The sequence below is a fragment of the Cebus imitator genome, unplaced genomic scaffold (assembly GCF_001604975.1).
Source record: "Cebus imitator isolate Cc_AM_T3 unplaced genomic scaffold, Cebus_imitator-1.0 Scaffold588, whole genome shotgun sequence".
Classification (NCBI taxonomy): Eukaryota; Metazoa; Chordata; class Mammalia; order Primates; family Cebidae; genus Cebus; species Cebus imitator.
This window is the reverse complement of record NW_016107903.1, coordinates 88,762-112,228: the sequence shown is the minus strand read 5'-3', so window position 1 is coordinate 112,228 and position 23,467 is coordinate 88,762. Positions and strand designations below refer to the sequence as shown.

At 43.5% G+C, this 23,467-nt stretch overlaps 1 protein-coding gene across 1 annotated transcript in view; it reads left to right on the top strand.

The window, feature by feature from the left end:
- The window catches only part of ITGB5 (integrin subunit beta 5), a 125,992-nt gene that overhangs the window by 41,831 nt on the left and 60,694 nt on the right, over positions 1 to 23,467 (top strand). The window contains exon 5 of the mRNA XM_017516448.2: positions 5,214 to 5,382. Coding sequence (XP_017371937.1) covers positions 5,214 to 5,382 — 169 coding nt within the window. The remainder of the gene's footprint in view (positions 1 to 5,213; positions 5,383 to 23,467) is intronic.

The window sequence follows — 23,467 nt, the reverse complement described above, 5'->3', positions numbered from 1 at the left end:
AATTTAATCATCAGATTAAGGAACTGCTTAATGCTATTCTGAGTAATAAGTACTGTTTCACTGGGAAGAGTCACATGATATTCACTGATATAAGGTTTGAAGGATTAATTGGGCACTTTATTTCCAGTTCTGAACATTTTTTCTCTTGTTAGAAGTATTGGGTTGTTGTTGAAATACGTATCATGTAAAATTTTGTGCAAGTGAGATGATACCTTTCATCCCCATTTATATTTTTACCTTTACGCATTTCTCCCAAGAAGTCATACTATTCCTTCACCACCTTGAAGATGCTATTCCATTGTCTTCTGGCATCTCTTGTGGCTGATATTAAGCTTTCTGTCTGTCTAATCATTTTCCTCATCTCTGGTGGGCTTTAGTATTTTCCTGTGCTTTTCTTATTCTGTAATTATATGCACACCAATGTATCTAGGTTGGATTTTTATTTATATTGTTAAGGCCAGGCGTGGTGGCTCACACCTGTAATCCCAGCACTTTGGAAGGCTGAGATAGGCAGATCACTTGAAGTCAGGAGTTTGAGACCAGCCTGGCCAACATGGCAAAACCCTGTTTCTACTAAAAATACAAAAAGTAACCGGGCTTGGTGGCAGGTGCCTGTAATCCCAGCTATTCAGGAGGCTGAGGCAGGAGAATTGCTTGAATGCAGGAGGCAGAGGCTGCAGTGAGCTGAGATGGCACTACTGCACTCCAGCCTGGACAGCAAAGCAAGACTCTGTCTCAAAAAACAAAAACAAAAACAAAAAAAAACCAGAGAGTTCTCTCCTATTGCATATAACTTGGTCTGCTTGTTTAATCTGAGGGTACAGGCATGTTCTCTCTTATTTCCTGTCTCCTATTTTCTCTGATACTGTCTGATGTCAGTTGAAATTTCTCATACTAAACTTTGTGTCTTAATTTTTCACCCATGTTTTCTACCTTTCTTTTTCTCTCTTAGCTGCATTTCTTCCAGTTTACCATTTAGCTCTTCAACTGTTTAATCTATATACTGAAATTTCGCTTTTGAATTTCAGTGACTATGTTTTTTATTTGTTTAATTTATATTTGGTTCTTTTTTAGACCCTTCTGTTTTTCATACTAATTTTTTTTTCCAGAGCCTGCTGTTTTGTTTTTCTAACACTATCCTATCTGGCTTTTGGTTTCTATTATTTTCTCTCTTTGAATGTTTTAAATATCTTTGTTCTAAAGTATTTTATTTTAATTGATTAATTTATTTATTTATGATAGGGTTTTGTTCTGTCGCCCAGGCTGGAGTGCAGTGGCACCATCTCGGCTCACCACACGCACACCGCAGGAGCAGACTGTGGCTTGGTGAGCAGGCCAAGCTTTGTCTCCCCACACCCAGGCAGCGCAGCATCCAACGTCTCCTAAGATCAAGTGATTCTCCTGCCGTAGCCTCCTGAGTAGCTGGTATTCTAGGCGTCCACCACCACACCTGGCTAATTTTTGTATTTTTAGTAGAAATGGGGTTTCACCATGTTGGCCAGGCTGGTCTTGAACTCTTGACCTCAGATGATCCGCCCGCTTCTGCCTCCCAAAGTGCTGGGATTACAGGTGTAAGCCACTGTGCCTGGCCTAAAGTATTCTAAATTATTCTGTTTCTGCTTCTTGAATTATGGATCCTTCAGGGGGATCTACAGCAGGTCAGTGTACTGGACCTACTGACATGCCCTAATGAATTGTTTCTCATGTGATTTACAAGCTTTTCACTAGTACATCTTCACTGGAGGTTGTGGGGGCATCTCTGCAGAGCAGTTTTATGTTTGCTGCTGTCGAGAATCTCCAAGTTCAGCGTAGGACTAGTTTTTCTGTTAATTTTTCATTTGGGGATTTATTTGCCGTAAAAGCAGTGTGTTCCAATTGCTCAGGCCTGGAGTTACGGTTTTTTTGGGTAATTCATCTCACCCATGGTAGATGGTCTGCTTCTGTGCCGCTTTCCTAGACCAGTGGCTGGAGTGTTTCCCTTTCTGGCTTTAGTGGCACACAGCTCTTTGTAGTGCTCAGCTTTGTGCAGAAAGCCCTATTCCAGTGTTCAGCCCTATGCAGGACTGAGGCTCAGCATCTGTTTATGGTAGACCCTGCTCCAAGGCCATGGGGCCTCAGTCAAGGCCTGACACATTGGAAGGTCCTTGGCATGAGTGCCTGCTCATTTCCCACCTATTCTTCTTTTGAGACAGAGTCTTGCTCTGTTACTCAGGCTGGAGTGCAGTGGTGCCATGTCAGCTCACTGCAACTTCCACCTCCTAGGTTCAAGTGATTCTTCTGCCTCAGCCTCCTGAATAGCTGGGATTATAGGCGCTCACCACCACGCCCAGCTAATTTCTAAATTTTCGGTAGAGATGGAGTTTCACCACATTTGCCAAGCTGGTCTCAAACTCCTGACCTCAGGTGGTCTGCCTGCCTCAGCCTCCCAAAGTGCTGAGATCACGGGTGTGAGCCATGGCATCTGGCCCCCACCAATTCTTTTAAATCCATTCATTTGGTTTTTGGCTCCTCCTTTCTCTCTTTCCCTCTCTCTCTCTTTCCCCCCCTCTCTCTCTCTCTCTTTCTTTCTTTCTTTCTTTTTCCTTTTCACTAAAACCAAATACTTCTGAAAGGTTCATTCATTTATTGAATAGTTTCCTCTTCGTTTCTGGGATTTACTTTCTAAGCTTCCAGTCTAGGGTATATATTAAAAATTTTTTAATTACATTTTATCCAGTGGTTCCATATGATTAGAGTTAGAGGAGAGCCTTTCCATGTCAGCTTGATCCATGATATTGTCCTGAGGCATTAGATTATTTTCTGGATTTGCCTCGGTCTGGTGTCTTCAAATTGGATTCACTTTTTATACATACAGACACTCCTTTGGCTCTTTAACCATATATGTTTTATTTTTTTATCTCCCTTGTTAATAATCCTCAATTTAGTAACTCCGTGTGCATGGTGCTTATCTGGGGTCCTGCAGCACAGACACACAAGAGGGGTGGGCTGGTCTCCCGGAATGACCCCAAAACATCCAGGTCTTCAGGCCACTCAGATGGCTGTTCTGGATTAAGTCAGATAACTTGTCACAGGTGACATCCTATCCCGGGGGCAGTGGAGACACGCCTAGGGTCTGTGTGACAAGGCTCATACCAAGTCGCCTCTTGGTATGAAGTGACTCTGGCTTGGTTATAGTCAATTCTCTGCAATGACGACCTCTCTGGCAACTGCTTTTCTCATTGCTAACTTCTTAACAGTCATTCTTTGCAGTAAAAATGTATCTGCTCATTGGTGTTTTCTGTTTGCGGGAGTGAAAGGGAGGAGGTAAAACATGCTGAGCTGTAGCGAGTTGCTCACAGTGTTCCTGGTAAAACAGCAATTATTATTCAGTGTTTTTCCTCCCTGTCCACAACGGACCTGACCAAGTATAACAAAAACACACACCTGAAGTCCTAAATCATGGGCCAGAGCCACATAGGAGAATGCAGGATCTTGGAGGAAGAGAGGGGGAGAGTTTGGATAGATTTACTTCCTTCTGGGCCTGTTATCCACTTGCCAAGTAGCTGAAGATGGGACCTCAGTTCCTCCTTCCAGCTGGGAATGTAATATCCATGATTGTTCTTTTTATGAGAAAACTAGGAGGTAATGGAAAGTTTGGGTGGCTGCAGGTTAAGGTTAAAAGCGAGTTCCACCTGTCCAAGCACAAGGCGTTCATGAAGATTTCAGGAAAGGAGAAGAAAGAAACACAAAGGAAAGCCAGGCAGGGAGAGCTCATCGCCCCTCCTGCCGGCCTTGGCCTTGAGAGGGAGAGCGGCAAGTATCACAGGAGTGGGACTGATTGATTCTCTGCAGGGTGGGCCTGTTGCTGGGGACGCTGTGCTGTGCTGTTGTGACTGTGTGGACGGAGCAGGGACTGTAGCCCTGAAAGGGAATGGAACGGCCCCTTACAGAGCCAAAGATTGCCTCTTTACAGAGGGGAGCCTGCCCAGACCTGCCCTGGTGAGGCTGCTTTTTGACGGCAGTTAAGGCAGGGTCCTCCTAGCTGTTTTCTTTCTCAGGCGTGTGGCTTGAATTAGATGATAAAGCCTTTCCCTCAGGCCTGTTAGTGCTCGTTTTCCATCATTCATTTATTCTGAAAGAGGCACTTCCTTAACACAGTCAGACACCCTGCACAGTCCGGCCCAGCCTGCCTTCTAGGCTCCTCCTCGCCCCTCCTCACCCCTTACTCTGCACTGCAGCCCCCCCAGCCACCTTCCGTCCTTGGACTCTGTGCTCCCTCCTGCCACAGGACTCTTGCACATGCTCTTCTTTGGCTTGGACACTCTTCCCTTTACTTTGTGAACCCATATGTAAAACAATATAAGCTCTCTCTTCCAATTTTGTTAGGTCTAGATCAAGCTGAAACTCTTAGAGCTGTAATGGAAAGTAACTTCAGGACTGGGGCCAGCTGTAGCCTCCGCAGAAGACTGAAAAGGAGCTCACCCAATATTTCAGGAGAAAGGCTTGGTATTAACCTATTACTGATGTGCAATATTTCCTTCTTTCCCAATTCCAGATATAACTTTTCATTTGAAGATACTTAGTTTCTAAATAATTTTTATTGCATTTAGCAGAATTGGTAGTTTGTCAGCACAATATTTAGAAATGAATGAAGCAGCAGATAAGATGATTTCATTCCTGTTCCATTGAGCATTTGTTCGTGTGCCTGCACATCCTGGTTACTGAGTGGGTTGACATGATGAAGTTATGTGATCCTGTGATCCTTTGTCACATGGCAGCAACAGCAGAATCGATGTAGAAGCTGGCTGCATGGAGTAACTTCACTTACATTGCCCTCACTGGACATAGTCCACGTTCCTTAGCCCAGAGGACATTTCCTCTCCATTGTGCCTAGGCTGGCGCACACCTTGGGTCCCACACGTCTTTCAAGGCCCATGACAAGCCTTCCTCCAATCACAGTAGCCTACTATTATCTCTGTTTCCTTTGAACCATTTGCCCCTACCATTCATTTACAACTTGGCATATGCTCTCTTGCCTGCAGTTTAGGGCTGATGTTTGGAGAGTAAGGACTACGTTATTTATCTTTGCTCGCTGTGCCTGTCCTATGGGCGTGTAGTAGGTGCTGGGTAAATATTTATTGGTGCCTCTGAAGGCACACAGTGAATGCTCAGAACACTTGGTTAAGATTTACAGACAATGATGGAAAAGTGACTCTTCTCTTCTTTCTCTCTAGTTACAAGTTGTTTCCAAATTGCGTCCCCTCCTTTGGGTTCCGCCATCTGCTGCCTCTCACAGACAGAGTGGACAGCTTCAATGAGGAAGTTCGGAAACAGAGGGTGTCCCGGAACCGAGATGCCCCTGAGGGGGGCTTTGATGCAGTACTCCAGGCTGCCGTCTGCAAGGTAACTTTCCTTTCTGGTCCTGTCCCTGCACAGGGAGGTCAAAGTAGAGAGTGTCAGTGGGTGTTGGTACTTCCTGCAGGAGACTTTGAGTGCCCCAGCATGTGGCTCCTGACCCCCCAAAGTCAGAGAATGAGTTCAGTGGAACCTCTGGGAAATCTACAGCAATCAAATCAGCCGGAGCTCGGGAATGGATTGGGCTGGTGTATGTCTCTGTGTCAGGGTGTGGTTGTGTGCAATGGAGTACTGTCTGCCAGAAGACAGCTGTTCTGCATTTATACATTGGCTTTTTGGTTTCTTTTGAGGGAAAAAAAGTAAACGTCACGTCATAGGCATAGAAGCTTGTAGAACTTTCTGGATCAATTTTGACAAATCTTAGAGATTGCTCTTTTGGGAAACCCAGTTGAAAAAGAATTGTGTGACATCTTTGGTTGCAGTTCTAGTTATTTGTTTACCTCCTACTTCTCTGTCATATATAATCCAGAGGGAGGGCCTAGACTTAGATCAGAAATGAACTCATGCTCCGAGAGGTTCCAATCTTAGCAAAATGTATAAATGGAATGTTAATAATAACATAGTTTTAAAGTAATTTTCTACTGTTGAAACAACCCAATAACAACAACAACAACAAAAAACCCACTCTTGAATTCACTATCATAACACATACTTTAAAAATGTGTGTGTCTCTTCCTAGTCTTTGTGTATACATTTAGATTTTTTCATAGTGGTCATCAATAGAGTGAATAATTGGTTATGCTTTCTTGGAAATTCTGGCAGATTCCTCAATAGGTGGGGACTCTTTGGAGGCCAAGGCGGATCACCTGAGGTCGGGAGTTCGAGACCAGCCTGACCAACATGGTGAAACCCCGTCTTAAAAAAAACAAAATAGGTGGGGACTCTTCCATTTGGGGAGGGCAGGGTCAGAGGCTAGAACTCGGTCTAGAGAGCCTGCAGCTGCTATTCACTTACTAATGATAAGTACTTAATTGCTCACTTACATAGTTTCTGACCTCAGAGCTTGAGTCTGTTGTGTCATACAGACTCATATTTCCTCTCCACTTAATCCTTGACAAGATGGGAAGAAAACTGCACTTGTCCTTTTTGAAATAAAAAACCAAAATGACAGACGGAAATGAATAAGGAGAAGGTAAAATGTAAAGAAAGCAGCAGGGCCATCTGCCGTTCTCTTGGTCCCACTGTGGTTCTGCTCGTCACAGAGTCCGTGGGCCCCTCCTGGAGAAGAAGATAGTGGCTTCCTATCCAGGACGGCTGCAGTATGGCCTCTTCCCAGCTGCTGGCCAGAGCCAAATGGTTTGATTCAGAAGTCCCTGGTGTCTTTTAGCAGTCTGAGAGAGCCACACGCAACATAGCTAGAATGTATTCAGTTCTGAACCTTTCAAATTTTCACAAAATAGTTTGTGACATTGATTCAGAAAGAAAGATTATTATTTTTGACTGACTTTCAGATATTGACTGTAGGAGGTGTTTTCTCCACAGACATTCAGCCAAATTCTGCTTCTTGGTAGGAAAAAAATAGTACAGGGAAGACATAGGATCCCCTTCATCTCCCCACCTTGAGGATTTTATGGATTTTCTTTTTTTGAGAGACAGATTCGTTTTTCTCTGAAGAAAGACCCCAATTACAGGCCTAAGCAGTGTCGGAGTATATTTTATTTAATTAGATGAATTGAAAGGGCATGATTGATCGCTTGGACCACAGTAGTGTTTGAGAAGCCATTTGATCTAGTCTTATGTCTATGGAACCTTCCTGTGCCATCCCCGATGGATGAACTCTTCAACCTTTTGAAAACTCAGTATTTCAAGACTCAAGCATTTCAGAGGCGATGCTAGCAGATTTTCTTAATTCATCATCTGGACCTGGTGAATTATTGTTGATGGATAGGTACTTTGTGAGCTAGTTTCAGTGTTGTACATGTTCAGATTTTCTCTTATACCTCACCATGACCTTTACAAAAGGGAATACCTGGAAAGTTAATAATTGCTCAGAATTATGCAGCTGATCAGCCTCCAGCATCTCTCTTCGCCTTTTCTTTTCCTTTGTGCTGTCAGTTTATGTTCAGGCGCATACTAAGCAATTTCTTTCTCATTTGACATCACCTATTTATAATATATATCATCCTTCCTGGCTCACCACAGCCTTATGGTAACAAAAAATTGGAAGTAGTTTATGGAATACCTTTGGGATAAAGACTATGCAACAGTCATACTATCTAAGATATTTAATGACTTGAAAAATATGTAAGAGGCCGGGTGTGGTGGCTCACGCCTGTGATCCAAGCACTTTGGAGGCCAAGGCGGGTGGATCACCTGAGGTTGGGAGTTCAAGACCAGCCTGACCAACATGGTGAAACCCCGTCTTAAAAAAAAAAAAAAAAAAGAAAGAAAAAAGAAAAATATGTAAGATATTAGTATCAGTTGGCTCTAATAGTAACTTTGTTCTCTCTACGCTCCCTCTTCTAGGAAAAATTGTCCTTAGGGAAGATACAACTCAATGTTTTAACATTTTAAGAATTTTTAGAATAATACATAAGATAAAGATGGACATGGCAAGCGGGTTATAAACCAATATGGACAGTATACTTCTGTTTTGCAAGCAAAAGAAAGAAAATGTGGAAAAGATTGGAAATTGAACAAAATGATAACAGTAGTTGTCTTAGGTGACAGGATATTTTTCTGACAGGTGACAGGCTTATTTTCTTCTTAGTGGCTTTTTGTTTAATATTTACCTAAATTTCCACAGTGAATATGTATGATTTATTTATTTATTTATTTATTATTCTGGAACAGTTTCAGAATAAAGAATGGTGAAATGAAACCCCATGCGCTCATTGTTCATCTTTAATGATTAGCAACTCATGACCAGTCTTGTTTCATTTGTATTCCCAACCACACCCATATTTGAAGCAGGTCTTGGCTATCATTTGTAAGTCCTGAGTATCCCTTACTTTGTTTACTGAATGCTGTGCCTCCTCCTGATCTGCCCAGATTAAAGGCCCTTCCGCTGAATCCTGCAAACAGTGGAACAGAGGGAGAAGGCCTGGAATTTTGTGGAGCTGGCTCTGTGCCTCATAAGGGCTGGAGCTGGCTGGGCAATTCCCCGGCAGCACTGCACGCTCTACTTCCCCTGACCCTGCGCCCTGGATAGAGCTGATAACAGGCCTATCTCCCAGTGCCATAGGGAACACTTTGTCCTGGCTTTATTTTCACTCTCGTTTCATTCTTATTCGTGTTTCCCTGGATGGGCTGTTAGGTATCAACTTGTTGGGATTTAGGGATATGGAATATTCACGTGTCTGACTTTAAATCCCACCTCTGTGGCTTGCTCTTGGAACGCTGTTCTTTGCGAAAAGAAGGAAACTACCTGCTTCTATTTAGGATTCATTTCATTTATGATAAGGACCCTGCTTCTATGAGTGGAAGTTTTGAGTTGCCTTATTTATCCCCTGCAGGTCACATTGCTATGAGAGGCCATCTAACAGCATCCATAGCTAAGGGACACCTCTCTCATCAAGGCAGGCATTTTTTCTAATGCACTGTTCCTGGCTGAATTAGAGTTGGAGAATGCCACTGCGCATAATTTCTTATCTTTACCCAGAGCCTGTGATTGAACCTGTTTATACTTTTTTATGGTCAGAATAATGGTTTCTCTGCCAGGAATTTGGCTATAAGTTGTTTATTCTGAAATTGTACAGGCAGAAGTGTGATGTGTGGTTCAGACTGGAAATGTGTCTGCTTTTCTATTCTCTCAAAACAGGGAGTGTCCTTGGCCTAGGGAGCACAGAGGGTGAGCAGTTGCCTGGAAGCTCTGGCTCCCAAGTTGTCAGTGATCACTTTGTTGTTCATCATGGCTCCCAGGTTAAAGAAGTTGCACTTTGAACTTGGCTGGGTACATGCTGGCTGTACAGTGTTCTATGTGCTGCTTGTTCTTGTCAGCCAGAAAATAGGATCCATGCAACCCAGCACGTTTCCCTGTTTGTCTTCACTGCTAGAGCCTTGGCACTTATCCTTTGTATTCTTTAGACAGAGTTTCTATTTTAATCCTGATTCTCTTAATTTTGCATCATGTGTTCCATTTTTATAGCATTTATGTCCTCTCAGAAATAGATGGATGAAGAAGTCTTAAACAAGGTAAATTTATATATTGAATAAATTCTTTTTGGCAGGAATTGAGACATTTCTTCCCTGGCCAGAATATCTTATCTAAAATGAAGACCACAGCCTCAAAAGAGCTGTGATTCTTGCTGAAGGATGCTTACCAGAGTCCTACAGTATATTGGTAGAACTCTAAGAGTTGTTCCCATTTTACAGGGGTGGAAACTGAGTGCAAGGATTAATTGCACTTAGTAAGGAGTAGAACCAGAATGTGAACGAGTTCTGTTGATTTGAAATACTGTGCCCTTGTTATTACTCAGTGACTGTGTGCTCTGGGAAGTAGCAATAATGCACCACAGAGCAAGGGGCACTGCATTTATTTATTAAAAAAAATTTTTTTTTTTGAGATGGAGTCTTGCTCTTGTCACCCAGGCTAGAGTGCAATGGCACAGTCTTGGCTTACTGCAACCTCGGCCTCCTGAGTTCAATCTAGTTTTCTGCTTCAGCCTCCCGAGTAGTTGGGATTACAGGCACCTACCACCACACCCAGCTAAGTTTTCTGTTTTTAGTAGAGGCGGGGTTTCACTATATTGGCCAGGCTGGTCTCAAACTCCTGAGTTTGTGATCCGCCCACCTCAGCCTCCCAAAGTGCTGGGATTACAGGCATGTGCCACTGCACTCAGCCTAAAAAAATTTTTTTTCGTTTTCTTTTTTTTTTTGTAAGGGAAGTCTCACTCTGTTGCCCAGGCTGGAGTGCAGTGGTGTGATCATGGCTCACTGCAGCCTTGCCCAGCTAACATTTTTGTATTTTTAGTAAAGACAGGGTTTTGGCATGTTGGCCAGGCAGGTCTTGAACTTCTGGGCCCAAGTGATCTGCCTACCTCAGCCTCCCAAAATGCTGAGATTATAGGTGTGACCCACTGCACCCAGCCTATTTAATTTTTTTAAAAAATAATACATTCCAAATCTAGGAAGGCACTGAATTTAGAGTCATGTTTTCCTGACTCAAGCTCTGCCTCTTCTGCTATCGGCTGGCTCCAGGGAAGCCAGCTGACTTCTCCAGGCGTCAGAGCACATGTCTGAGAGATACAGGGAGGCACAGGGCTGGAGGGAGATGCTCCCAGGCTGCCTTCCATCTGTGCCAGCCAATGCCACTTGTTGCAGAGGACTTGGTCACAGCCCTGTCCCCTTTGCTCAGGGCCTTTGATTTTGCTTTTTTGTCTCTTTGTTTCAGGCTTAAGCCTCAGACCCAATAGGAGCTGCTGCAGCTACCTGTAAAATGTGGAAAATTCCCCAGTCCCAGAGTCAGGCACAACTTAGGGCATCCTCTTGCCCTGTCCCAGCTCCCAGTTCCTGCAGAATGGACTTGGTTTCTTTTGACTTGTTGCCTGATTTCTTTTAGACCTCAGACTTGTGTCACTTTTCCAAGCATGAGTTGAGAAATATAGGAAATTGCCTCTCTTTCCTCAAGGGAGGCATCCCCCAACTCCTCAAACCTCTGCACCACCTGATGGGAGGGACCCACCACATGTTCTGCTTCTGGGCTGTCTGTCTCAGCACGTGTGAGCTGCTTCTGCTAGCACATCGCACCACAGGTTTCTGGGCTTGATCCAGCGCCAGGCTGCCTGCTTTTCTTGTGCTGCCGTGTCTTTGGGAAACACCATAAAGCACTGGATTTCCCTGGGCGCTGTGCATGCAGGTGCGCAGACCCTCCCCGCTGCGGGGTTGTTGTCGGACAGGGTGGCGCTGCTTTCCCTTGGCTTTCTATGTGGCAGACGGCAGTTGTTTCATGCGCACTCCTGAATCCTTCTACTTTTTTGGTCTCTGAGGTGACATCTCAAGTGCAGGACTCCATGGTTTCCTTGCTCTGCCCTCTGCCGTGAGCCGTGTTGTGGGCTTCACAGCCTTGCCGACAGCTGCTGTTCTGGATTGAGCAGTGGGAAATGGCTGAGTCATAACTCAGTATTGTGAACAGGGCATGTGGGAGAGTTTGCGTTTCTTTTTGCCCTCTAGTGTAAACCAGCCACGTGCCTGCCCGCCACCTGTGCTTAGGAGGTGTCTGCACATGCTGGTGGCTCCCTTCACTGACCAAGGCAGGGGATAATTGTCCCAGGAAAGGCTAGGAGGCCCCTTTGATGGCTGGGGATCTATTTCTGTACCAGGTGAGAATGTCAATTTTTTTTTTTTTTTTAAAGACGGGGTTTCACCATGTTGGTCAGGCTGGTCTTGAACTCCCGACCTCAGGTGATTCGCCCACCTTGGCCTCCAAATTGCTTGGATTACAGGTGTGAGCCACCACGCCTGGCCCAATTTTTTATTTTAAGTCAGAGGCTCCTTCTTGCTTGGAATGTCCACTGGGCAAAGATGAAAGGATACAGGAATTTGCTCTTGGGCTCATCTTGCCCAGCTCTCTGCTCAGCCTCTACCTGTGGCCTCTGCATTCCAGCCACAGTGACCTGGAGTCCATTACTCTGACTCAGGCAAGGCCTTTGCACATGCTGTTTCCTCTGCTTGGATACTCCTTCCCTGTTTTCCTGGTTTTCTTTGATACTCCTTCCCTGTATTCTTGGCTGGCTTGTTGCCTGCCTGCCTTCCTGCCTTCCTGACTTCCTTCCTTCCTTCCTTCCTCCCTTCCTCCCTCCTTCCCTTCCTTCTCTCTCTCTCTTTCTCTCCCTTCCTTTCTTTCTCTTTCTTTCTTTCAATAGATTTCATTTTTTAATAGCAGTTTTAGCCTTATAGCAAAATTGAATAGAAAATACAGAATTCCCACGACTTCCTTTTGACTACCATACACAAAGCCTCCCTCACCATCAGGATTCCACATCAGTGTGGTACATTTGTTACAGTCAGTGAACCAGTCAGTGTTGACACATCATTATCAACCAGAGTCCATAGTTCACATAGGGTTCACTCTTGGTGTTGTACATTTCTGTGGGTTTTAACAAATGTATGACAACAGGTAGCTACCATTATATTATCACACGGAGTAGCTTCCCTGGCCGGGAAGTCCCTGTGCTCCACCTATTCATTCTCAGTTCCTCACTCTGAATCTGTTTTCCTTCTAATGTCTAACCTGTACCTGTTTGTGTTTCAGATATCAGCTTTACTGTCTAGTTGTCAGAGAAGCCCTCTCTGATGGACTGCCCTGACTAGATCAGGATATCCTGGCTCCTTAATCACTTCTGTCCCAGTTATCATCTTATTTTTGTTTATTTGAAGCATTCCTAGAATGCCTGCCTCCCTTTGAGATAGTAAACTCCCTAAAGGCAGGTACTATGTAGTTTTTTTTCTCATGACTGTATATTCCCAGCACCACACACTGCTGGGCACATAACAGGTCCTTATTAAATATCTGGTGAACAAAGGCTTCTTTCTCACAGGTGCCTTTATGCTTCTGAAGTTCAGTAATACCAGGTTCTTCTGGTCCCAAGCTTGTCCCATCCTGGATGGGACTTCCACCGTCCCATCTACCAGGTTGCCTCCATGGAATTTACAGTGCTTCATGCAAATTCATTAAATCAGAACCAGCAGTACTGTTACTTGGTAATACTTTTCCATTCAGGAGGCTTTTTTTGGCTATCCAGTAAATGTTCAGTGGCAGGTAGGGTGGAGAAAACTAAAGATGGATGAGAAGTCACTGTCCTCTGGGTTTTTATTTGAGCCTGCAGATCCATTAGAAGGAAAATAAAACAACCTGTTTGGCAACATTAGCTTGAACTGTATAAAATTATTGATATTTAACTATTGATGATATTTGGTATTTGCCTATTAATTTTTTTTTCCTGAAAAAATGGAAAATTCGTATGGTTCAACCTAGAATTCAGATTGGACCCTGTCACAGAGAACACATTAGAAGCATTATCCTGCACATTGCTGGGGTTTGGGCTCAAGAGGAATGTCCATATCCTGAGTCATAGACCAGGATTTCTTTTTCCCAAGGGAAGAATTACTACACTTTTGGCCTCATTAAGTTTAGCCACAGAACAGGCTATTTCAAAAAGATATTTCATTGCAAAGAGTGGATGGATGTAGGAAAAACAAACTAAAAAGAATGTGTTTGTTGTTTTAAAGGGATGGAAATATGCCTGAATGTCAACACGATTCAGAATACCAATCACAGAGGCCATGTAACCTTGTTTTCCCTGATGTGCTATGTTTGAATTAAGACTCCCCTGTCCCCAAGCTCAGATCTACTGTGGGAGCTGCCCACTGGCTGGCCAGGTCAGTCCACTTCCCTTCCCCATTCCTGCCTTAAAACCTGTTCCCCTCTTCCTCACTGCTTGCCAGAAAGGTTGTTGGACAGTGTTTTGTTACTGCGTTTGAAAATGTCTCAAGTACTTACAAGACGTCCTGTTAAATGCTGTGGGGCATGCGGAATTTAAGTAGCCATGGTGCCCGTCTCCACTGGAGTCACTCTAGTTGTAGGACTGATGTCTGTGTACGATCTAAGGCACAGCCAGAACACAGACTCTGGAAGGACTGGCTCCTTCGGACCGGTGGTTCAGTTATAGCATTCTTCTCTCTCAATGGGTCATCCTGGTCTCTTGCTTCCCGGTGATATGCTGGTGCTGATGATGCTGTTGATCGCCACTGGCAGAGTGCTTTTGAGAGCCAGGCTCTGTACCAGGCATTTAGCAGGGTTTCTTTCACATACTCCTTTGAAGGTGGCTTTACCGTCTCCTTTGATGAGAAAACGAGTCTAGAAAGGTTGAATAACTTCTCAAAGGTCTTACAGCCACAAATGGCAGCACCAGAGTTGCTGGTATGGCTTAACCTTAACAGAGTGTCTGCCAGCTTTTGAAGTCACATAGGAATGGAGAAGTGGGAAGGGTGTGCTTCCAAAGAGAGCACAGTCCCAGTCTGAGGAACCATCACAATTACCCACATGACCCAGTTTGCCACTGTAGAATGATACTGAAACAGTCTCAGGGCAAGACAGTTGCATGTGCCCTTTTTTTCTGGAGCTAAGAGTTTCCTCTCTATCAGAAACAGTTAGCATGTGACTCTGTCAGCCCTCAGGGTTTTCCAGGGAGGCCACTGGTACTGACGCAAGGTTAGCATGCCGATGGATACGTGAAATGCTTCTTTGCCCCTGGCTTCCCTGCCTGTAAAATGGAAACTCTGATATCTGTCTTCTCATCCCTAATTTGGAGGGTGTCTCAGACCCATTGGCTGTGGTCTCGGGCTTTCTCAGACAGCACTGAGGCCAGATGCTGCTTTTCACATGGTGGATCTCTTCCAGCGAAAGAGTGCCTGTGCCTGGTGACTCTTCTGTGACAACTGGGGCCTGTGGGCTGCATTGATAACAGTCTTGAGGGCCTCTTCATTTGGACAGCTGTTAATTTTAATTAGGCAGATAGACCACAGAATCAGAGAACTTGGAAATTTAAAGCTACAGTCTCTGGGATGTCATCTTTATTCCGGAACTCCCTTGTGTTTCAACTAGCAAGTCAAGGTCAATGAGCCAGCCCATGTTCAGGCAGGCCCCACTTGTGTTTTCTGACAGCTGAGTGAGACATTGGCTTTCCTCAGATTCCCAGGAATTGGAGGTCTGAGCCTTCCCCTACACTTTCCCACGGGGCGTCCTTGAATCTGCCTGTCTCACTTTTCATGCTCTGCCATCATCCATTTGCATAAATAAGTTACTATGAAATGGACCTGGGGACCCCCAGGCTTAACTTGAGCCAGTAGGAAGACTCAGCTGCCAAACACAGGCCGCATGCTCCAGGTCTAATTCAGAGCTCACAGGCCACTTTTTCAGCCTAGTCCTCTGTGCAGGTCAGATCGCATCCAGGGAACCATGCCTGGCCTGCCTTTGGGAGCTGTGTTTAAGACAGACATTGACAGCGAGAGAGCAGAGGGCATGAGTAGATGGTGCCGGATGTGGGAACCACATCCTCTGAGGAGAGACGCCATGGGAAGAAGTACAGTAACTGACCTCAGGTATCATTATAGAAGAGGGAATAGACCCTTTGGCTAGTCCAGGGGATGTACTAGGGTAGCCATAGGAAAGTAGGTTGGAGTCCAGTGTAAGGAAGACTTTTCCTTTCTTTTCTTTTTTGAGACAGAGTCTCGCTCTGTCACCCAGGCTGGAGTACAGTGGTGTGATCTCAGCTCACTGCAACCTCCGCCTCCCAGGTTCAAACAATTCTTGTGCCTCAGCCTCCCAAGTAGCTGGGATTACAGGCATGTGCTACCACGCCTAGCTAATTTTTTATTTTTAGTAGAGACAGGGTTTCACCATGTTGGCCAGGCTGGTTTTGAACTCCTGACCTCAGGTCATGTACCCATCTTGGCCTCCCAAAGTGCTGGGATTACAGGCATGAGCCACCGTGCTGGGCCATGGAAGACTTTTCTAACAACGAGAGCTCAGCAGTGTGGCAATGAGTATGTGTGTGGGTCCCATACCCAGGTGGCGGGTGCTGGAGGAAAGATCTCTGCACTGGATGGGAGGCTGTACAAGAACATCTGGGGTTCCTTCCAGACTTCAGGTGCTACACGTTTTCTCTGTTTTTTCTACGCAGTCACCTGCTGGTGCTTTTGTCCTGTTGTAGCCCCTTGGAGCCTGTCTTCTCTGGTTCTCAGCAGCACACTCTCTGAGCTTCCCCTCTATTTGTCTACAGTGACCACGAACTCTGCTGTACGTGCTCATTTTACCTGCCAAGTGCAGCTGGTGTCTAGAACATCTCTTCCTGGCTCCTGTGGCTTCCCATGGAGCCACCTTACCATGTGGGTGAAAGTTAGGTGCGACAGAGGCCAGGGACAAATTGTGGCGGGTGGGGCAGAGAAGGATGGAAGCTGTTCTTGGTCCTCTGAGTGACTTCCTTTTTTGTCAGACCTGTAGCCGCAGAGTGTGACTCCTTTCAGCCCTAAGAAGCCACATTGCTCCACAGGCTGGAAGTTTGTGTCGTCAAACTAGTGAAACCAGGTCCTTTACTCCCTAACCATTTGTTTCTCCCCCTGCCAATCCCTATGTTCTCTGGGGCCCAGATGTTGGAAGCGAGCAAGCCAGCAAGTCTGTCTTCCCTCCTGGGAGGAGTCCGTTTTTGTTAATTTTCTCAGGGACTGGGAAGGGCCGGTCTTCCATCTCATTCCCGCCTCCCCTTTTCATGGATGACTAAGAGTAAGGTCAAATTTTAAGGAACCAAGAGGAGGAAATGGAATAGGTCTGCTAGTCTTAAAAAAGAGTCGAGTTATGAAAGTTTGGTGGCGTAGCAGGGTCAAAAGAAGGCCGAAGTCTTGTTATTAGTGGGCCATGAGCATATTTGTAGGCATGTGGAAGGAACCAGAGGAGAGAGTGACTGATGGAATAAATTCTCCACAAAGAGGGTGGGGTTTGCAGGGTTGCATTTCCTCAAGGAGGGAGGAGCACATCTTCCCTTGGGGTGGTGAGGTCAGAGGGAGGTTGGGAGGACAGGCCAGTTTGTTTAGAGGAGAGGAGAGCGCTGGCTGAAAGGCATCCTAGGGTCTAGGACCAGAACTGTGAGATCCCTGTAATAGGTAGAGAGGGAAGTCCTTTTACCTATCTCTGTGGGAGATGAAACAGGCGAGGGCATTCCATCGCGTGCGTGTGGAAGTGGGAGCTGGAAACAGACCTCGTGGTGAATTTAACCAGTGAACAAAGAGAAGTTGCAGGATTCACAGCCCTGACTGGAGCCCAGGCTTCGTGAGTCTGTGTCCAGCGCGTTTCCACCCCACGTACCCTGACGCTTTCATCTGAGGCTCACCTCTGTCATATTTCGTGAAATTGGTTTTGTTTACGTTTTGGCTTTACTCAGAGACATGGAGAAAAGTTCAGCTAAATAAGTAGATCTTCTCCTTCTCTTAAAAACTATTTTTTGTAAAAAGAGAATATATTCAACATAAAAAATTAGAAAATGTAGGTAAGCTGAAAGGAAAAAACATCACCCATAATTCTATTAATACAATCTAAAGATAAGATAATGCGCTTCAGAATTATAGACATAAGTGACAGTTTTTCAATTCCATGGAAACACTATGATGATAACTATTAATTACTGTTTATCCCATACCAGGTACTGAGTGGGGTGCTCAGTATGTATCATCTTGTTTAATTCTCTCAACAGCCCTATTTTATCAATACTATTATTATCTCCCTCTTATAAGCGAGGAAGCTGAGCTAGGGAAAGATTAAGTAACTTGTCTAAGATCACAAAAACAAGACAAGGCAGACGTGGGGCCAGACACCTGAGCCCATGCACGTAAATTCTGTGTGGATACTGCTATTAAATGAAAGAGTATTTGGGCCTGGTGTGGTGGCGCATGCCTGTAATCCCAGCATTTTGGGAGGCCGAGGCTGAAGCTGGGATGGCTGGAGCCTAGGAGTTCAAGACCAGCCTGAGCATTGAGGTATAGCTGATGTACAATGAGCTACACATATCGAAAGTGTACAGTTTAACAAATTTTGACATTTATGTACACTCACGAAAGCAACTCTATGATCGAGGTAACAAACATCCTGGACCCCCAAAAGTGCATTTATGACCCTTGTCATTTCTTCCTCCTCTCCCTCCTGCCTCCCTTACACCAGGCAATGAATTTGCCTTCTGTCACTACATACTAGACTGCATTTACTGAAATTTCATATGTCTAGTATCCACTCTCTTTTTGCCTGCCTTATTTCCCTTAGCAGTTACTTTGAGATTCATTCATGCTGTTAGTATATCCGTTTATTCCTTTTGTTGCTGAGTAGCATTCCATCACATAGATGCACAGTTTATGTATCCATTCACCTGTTGGTGGGCATTTGGGTTGCTTCTAGTTTTTGCCTGCTATGAGAGAGCTGCTATAAATGTTCATGTTTATGTCTTTATATGTTTTCATTTCTCTTGGGTCAGTAGCCAGGAGTGGGTGGTTGGGTCATATGGTAGGTATTTAACTTTTTAAGAAACTGCAAAACTGTTTTCCAAAGAACATTTATCATTTTACATTCCTACCACAGGGTGTGAGGGTTCCAGTCTCTACATATCTTTATCAACATTTGATGTGGTCAGTCTTTTAAATTTTAGCCACTTTAAAGGCATGTAGTAGGATCATATTGTAGTTTTGAATTAATACAAGGCTTTTAAATTGTTTAGTATGTAATAATTCATATTTCCTGTAACAGTTATGTCACTTCACATACCAATTAGTAAAAGGAGGAAAGAAGAAATGTAAAAATTGTTTCTGGCCCTAGAATTAATAGTTACAAGTTCCCTTTATAGTCCCTTTTATGTGTTAACTATAATACTTTTTAATACATTCTGTCTAAACATAGCAACACCTCTTCAAAGCAGGCTTACTTCTGTTTTACAGAAGAAGAACTGAAGCTAAGAGAGGTGAAGTGACTGACCCAGGGACCCACAGTTAGAACAGAGTGAAGATTTGACCTCAGAATCTGTTCCAATGCTAGTATACTCTGGCCCTCATGCTATATTCCATTTGTAGTTCATTGTTTTCTTTTCTTTCTTTCTTTCTTTTTTTTTTTTTTTGTGTGTGTGTGTGTTCAATCCACTTTCCCACTATTGCTTCCTTCCCCAGACGTGGAATATGGAACTCAAGCCTTCAAAACAGCTAGCTCTGCCAGCCACCCCAACAATAAGGGAAATTATTTTTAATGTAAATACTCTGTGGAGTCACCACTTGTAAAGGCTCCAAGCCTGCAAGCCTGGGTGATGAGCAAGCATGTCCCGACTCATTCGCACAGCCCAACCTCTGGGTTAACAAACCAAGTTGGTTAAAACCATGTACATAACAAGAGCCCACTTCACAGAAAACAGAATTGTTATTCTTAGGCTGAGCCATCCTTCACTTGTGGAGCTATTTCCATTTCAGATGCAACCTTCCATTCAACAAACATTTATTTTGGATCTAGCTGCCACAAGCTGAGAGCCTATCATGAACCAGGCACGTTTATGAATTATCCCATTTATTACATGCACAGTTCCTCTCTGTATATGATTGTAGGCGAGAGTTTGTTTATCTGAATCTGGCTTCTCTGGCCCTTGCTAGTTGATGGGGTGGCCACTCCACCTCTCCTAACACCAGTTTCCTTACCTATGAGATAGCAACATATTACCTATATCACAAGGGTTGTAGTGAAGATTAAGTGGAATAATGGAAGTGTATAATGCATGTTTTGTATTATTGTTCCTGTTTTCATGATAAGAAAAAAGCTTTTGAGATGTTGAATAGTTTCGCTGAAGCTGCACAAGTAATTAGGGGCAACAAGAAAATTCGCATGCTCAACAGAAGGCACCCAAGTTCCACATTGTCCTGTCTTCTCACTGCCAACCCACTTTGTGTCCCCAGAAGACCCTCAAGAAGCTGGCATGGAAGAACTGCCACATTCACAGCTTAGTTTTGCAGAAGTTATGCCTGCCTTTTTTTTTTTTTTTTTTTTTTTTTTTTTTGAGATGGAGTCTCATGCTGTCACCTGGGCTAGAACGCAGTGGCATGATCTTTGCTCACTGCAACCTCTGCCTCCTGGGTTCAAGCAATTCTCTTGCCTACGCCTCCCAAATAGCTGGAATTACAGGCACGACCACCATGCCCAGCTAGTGATTTATTGATTTATTTATTTGTCGGAGTCTTGCTCTATCGTCCAGGCTGGAGTGCAGTGGTGTGATCACGACTCACTGCAGCTTCTGCTTCCTGGGTTCAAGCAATTCTCCTACCTCAGCCTTCCGAGCAGCAGGGACTATAGGCGTACACCACCATGCCCAGCTAATTTTTGTATTTTTAGCAGAGACGGGGTTTCACCATATTGGCCAGGCTGGTCTCAAACTTCTGACCTCGTGATCCACCTGCGTTGGCCTTCCAAAATGCTGGCATTACAGGCGTGAGCCACTGCGCGCTGCCTTTTTTTATTTTTAGTAGAGACAGGGTTTTACTATGTTGACCAGGCTAGTCTCAGACTCCCGACCTAATGATCTGCCCACCTCAGCCTCCCAAAGTGCTGGGATTACAGGGGTGAGCCACTGTGCCCAGCCCTTGCCTGCCTATTAAAGACAGTTTGGAAAATAATGGAAAAAGAAAAAGATTGTTTATAACCTTAACCCCAGTCCCAACCACAACGACACTATGGGATATTTTGTTCTCTTACCCTGTAACAAGGGTTATGCTTGTTTCTTAAGTAGTTTGTAATCACACTACAAGTACAGTGCTAAATTCTTTGTTTTCGGCTTATGTTGTAGATATTTACACATAACTTTATACTTTCTCTGTATTCTGACGGCTGGAGAGGAGATATCTGAGTTTACTCACCTTTTCCTGCACAGTAGGATATTCTTGCCTTTTCCTTTTTCTCACTATTAATAAAAATACTGTTGCATGTATTTCAGAATACTTCCTGTGGATAGATTCCCCTGAAGTAGAATCACTGAGTGAAGGATAATTCACACAAAGTCACATTTACCCTTTTTAGGCGTAAAATCGTATAGCCACCCTCACAATCGAGATAGAGATTATTTCCATCACCCTGGAAAGTTTCCCAGCATGCCTTTGTCATTCATCTCCTCCCATGACCCTAAGCCACTTTGGCAACTACTGACCTGTGTTCTGTCCCTATATTTTTGTCTTTTTCTGGATACTATATGAATGGAATTAGCCTTTTGAGTCAGGCCTTTTGCCCTTAATGTAATGTTTTTGAGATTCATCCATGTTGTGGTGTGTTATCAGTAGTTTGTTGCTTGTTCCTTTTTATTACAGCATAGTGTTTAATTGTATGGATGTGCTATAATGTGTCTATTCACTACTGATGGACATTTGGGTTGTTTTTAGTTTTTCATGATTGTGTATATCATTTTTATAAATATTTGCATAGAGATTTTTATTTGAGCATAAAGTTTCATTTCTCTTGGGTAAATACCAAAGAGTGGAATTGCTGGATTAATAGTAAGTGGATATTTAACTTTATAAGAATCTGTCAAACTTTTCCAAAGTTGGTGAAAGGATTTGTAGTTTCATAGGTAATTATGAGAGTTGTAATCATTCCACAGCTTTATCAGCACTTGTTATTGCCAGAGTTTGTTTGTTGGTTTGCCATTCAAATAATGATCTAATGGCTATCTTGCTGTGGTTCAGATTTGCATTTCCTTAATGATAAATGATGTTGAGGACCTCTTCATGTGCTTGTTTCTACCCATATCTCTTCTTTGGTAAATTGCCTCTGCAAATCTTTTGACCACTTTTTAAATTCAGTTGTTTGGTTTTTTTCTTAGTGACTAATGAGAGTTCTTTATATATTCCATAAACAAATCCTTTATTAGATTTTTTTTCAAATATTTTCTCTTAGTCTGTGTCTTGTCATTTCCTTTTCTTAACAGTATTTTTCAAAGACGATTTTGAACAAATAACTTTTTGTTTTAATGAAGCCCAGTTCATCCATTTTTTATCCTATGAATCACCTTATCCAAGAAATCCTTGCCTATGCCACAGTCACAAAGATTTTCTGACAGGTTTCCTTAAGAGGTTTTATAGCTTTAGGTCTACCTTTAGATCAGTGATCCACTTAGAGTTAATTTTTGTGTGTGGTGAGAAGTATGTGTTGAACTTCATTTTTTTTTTTTTTTTTTTTGGCATATGGATATCCAGTTGTTCCAGTATTCTCTGCTGAATTGATTAGATATGTGTGAATCTATTTCTGTTGTATCTATCCTGTTCCACTGATCTATGCCTTCTGTCATTGCAAGGATTTTGTCATCACCACAGCCTTGATTACTGTAGTTTTGTAATAAGTCTTGACCTAAGATAAGTCCTCCAACTTTGTTCTTCTTTTCAAAATTGCTTGGCTAATTTCCATTGCTTACAATGTCATATAAATTTTAGAATCAGCTTGCCATTTTCTCAAAAAGGCCTTCTAGGCTTTTGATGTGATTGTGTTAAATCTATAAATCAATTTGCAGAGAGATGGCATCTCAACACCATTGGCTTTTCCAGTCCTGAAATGATATCTGTCCATTTATTAAGGTCTCTGATTTTCCTTAAGGTTCTTAATACATTTTGTCAAATTAAAAGTTGGTTTTCTGCTTCCTTGCTGTGGTGTTTAGCACATGGCTGTGCCCTTGTGGATAACAGATTCACGTTTCCTGCAAAAAACTCTACTAGTTTACACTTTCTCTCAATTGTGCTTTATTTCCCAGGCATCTGGCCCCCTCTTTTCCACACTCCATGGCTTATAATGCATTGCCTTATTTATTTAATAGGTTTTAACTCTTTATCAAAATATACATACAGAAAACTATATAGTTATATATATTTTTTCATATGTAGTTATATATAGTTTATATATACAGTATACATCTTGGTAAATATTCACAGGTGAAAATACCCAGTCAAGAAACAGAACATCACCAGTACTCTGGAAGCCTCTTTGTGCCCCTTCCAATCCTGCCAGCAAGAGGAGCCATTATCCCAGCTCCATAGTAGTTCTGTTATGGCTAAGCATTTATTGCAGTAAGCGACCTTCTAGGCTGTCACTCCAGGTTCCTAAAATGTTCCCGGCCTCCTCATTGTGCTTCTTTCCCTTCTGAGATTCTGTTAGCACCTAGAATGCCCACTCCTTCTGCCTTCTCCTTCCTTATTTCTTCTTTCAGCTTTCTTTAAATTTTTTAAAAATTATTTATTTTTATTTATTCATTTTTTTTTTTTACAGACAGGATCTTGCTCTGTTGCCCAGGCTGGAATATAGTGGCATGATCATAGCTCACTGCAGTCCCAAACTGCTGGGCCCAAGTGATCCTCCTGCCTCAGCCTCCTGAATAGTTAGGACTACAGGTGCACATCTCCATGGCTGGCTAATTTTTTTTTTTTTTTTAAAGATGTGGTCTCCCTATGTTGCCTCGGCTGGCCTTGAACTCCTGGCCTCAAGCCATCCTCTCACTTGAATGGATGGTTCAAAGTATTGGGATTCCAGGTGTGAGCCATTGCACCCTTTTCCAGCTTCCTTGAAGTGTCCTCCTCAATTTTCCAGCTC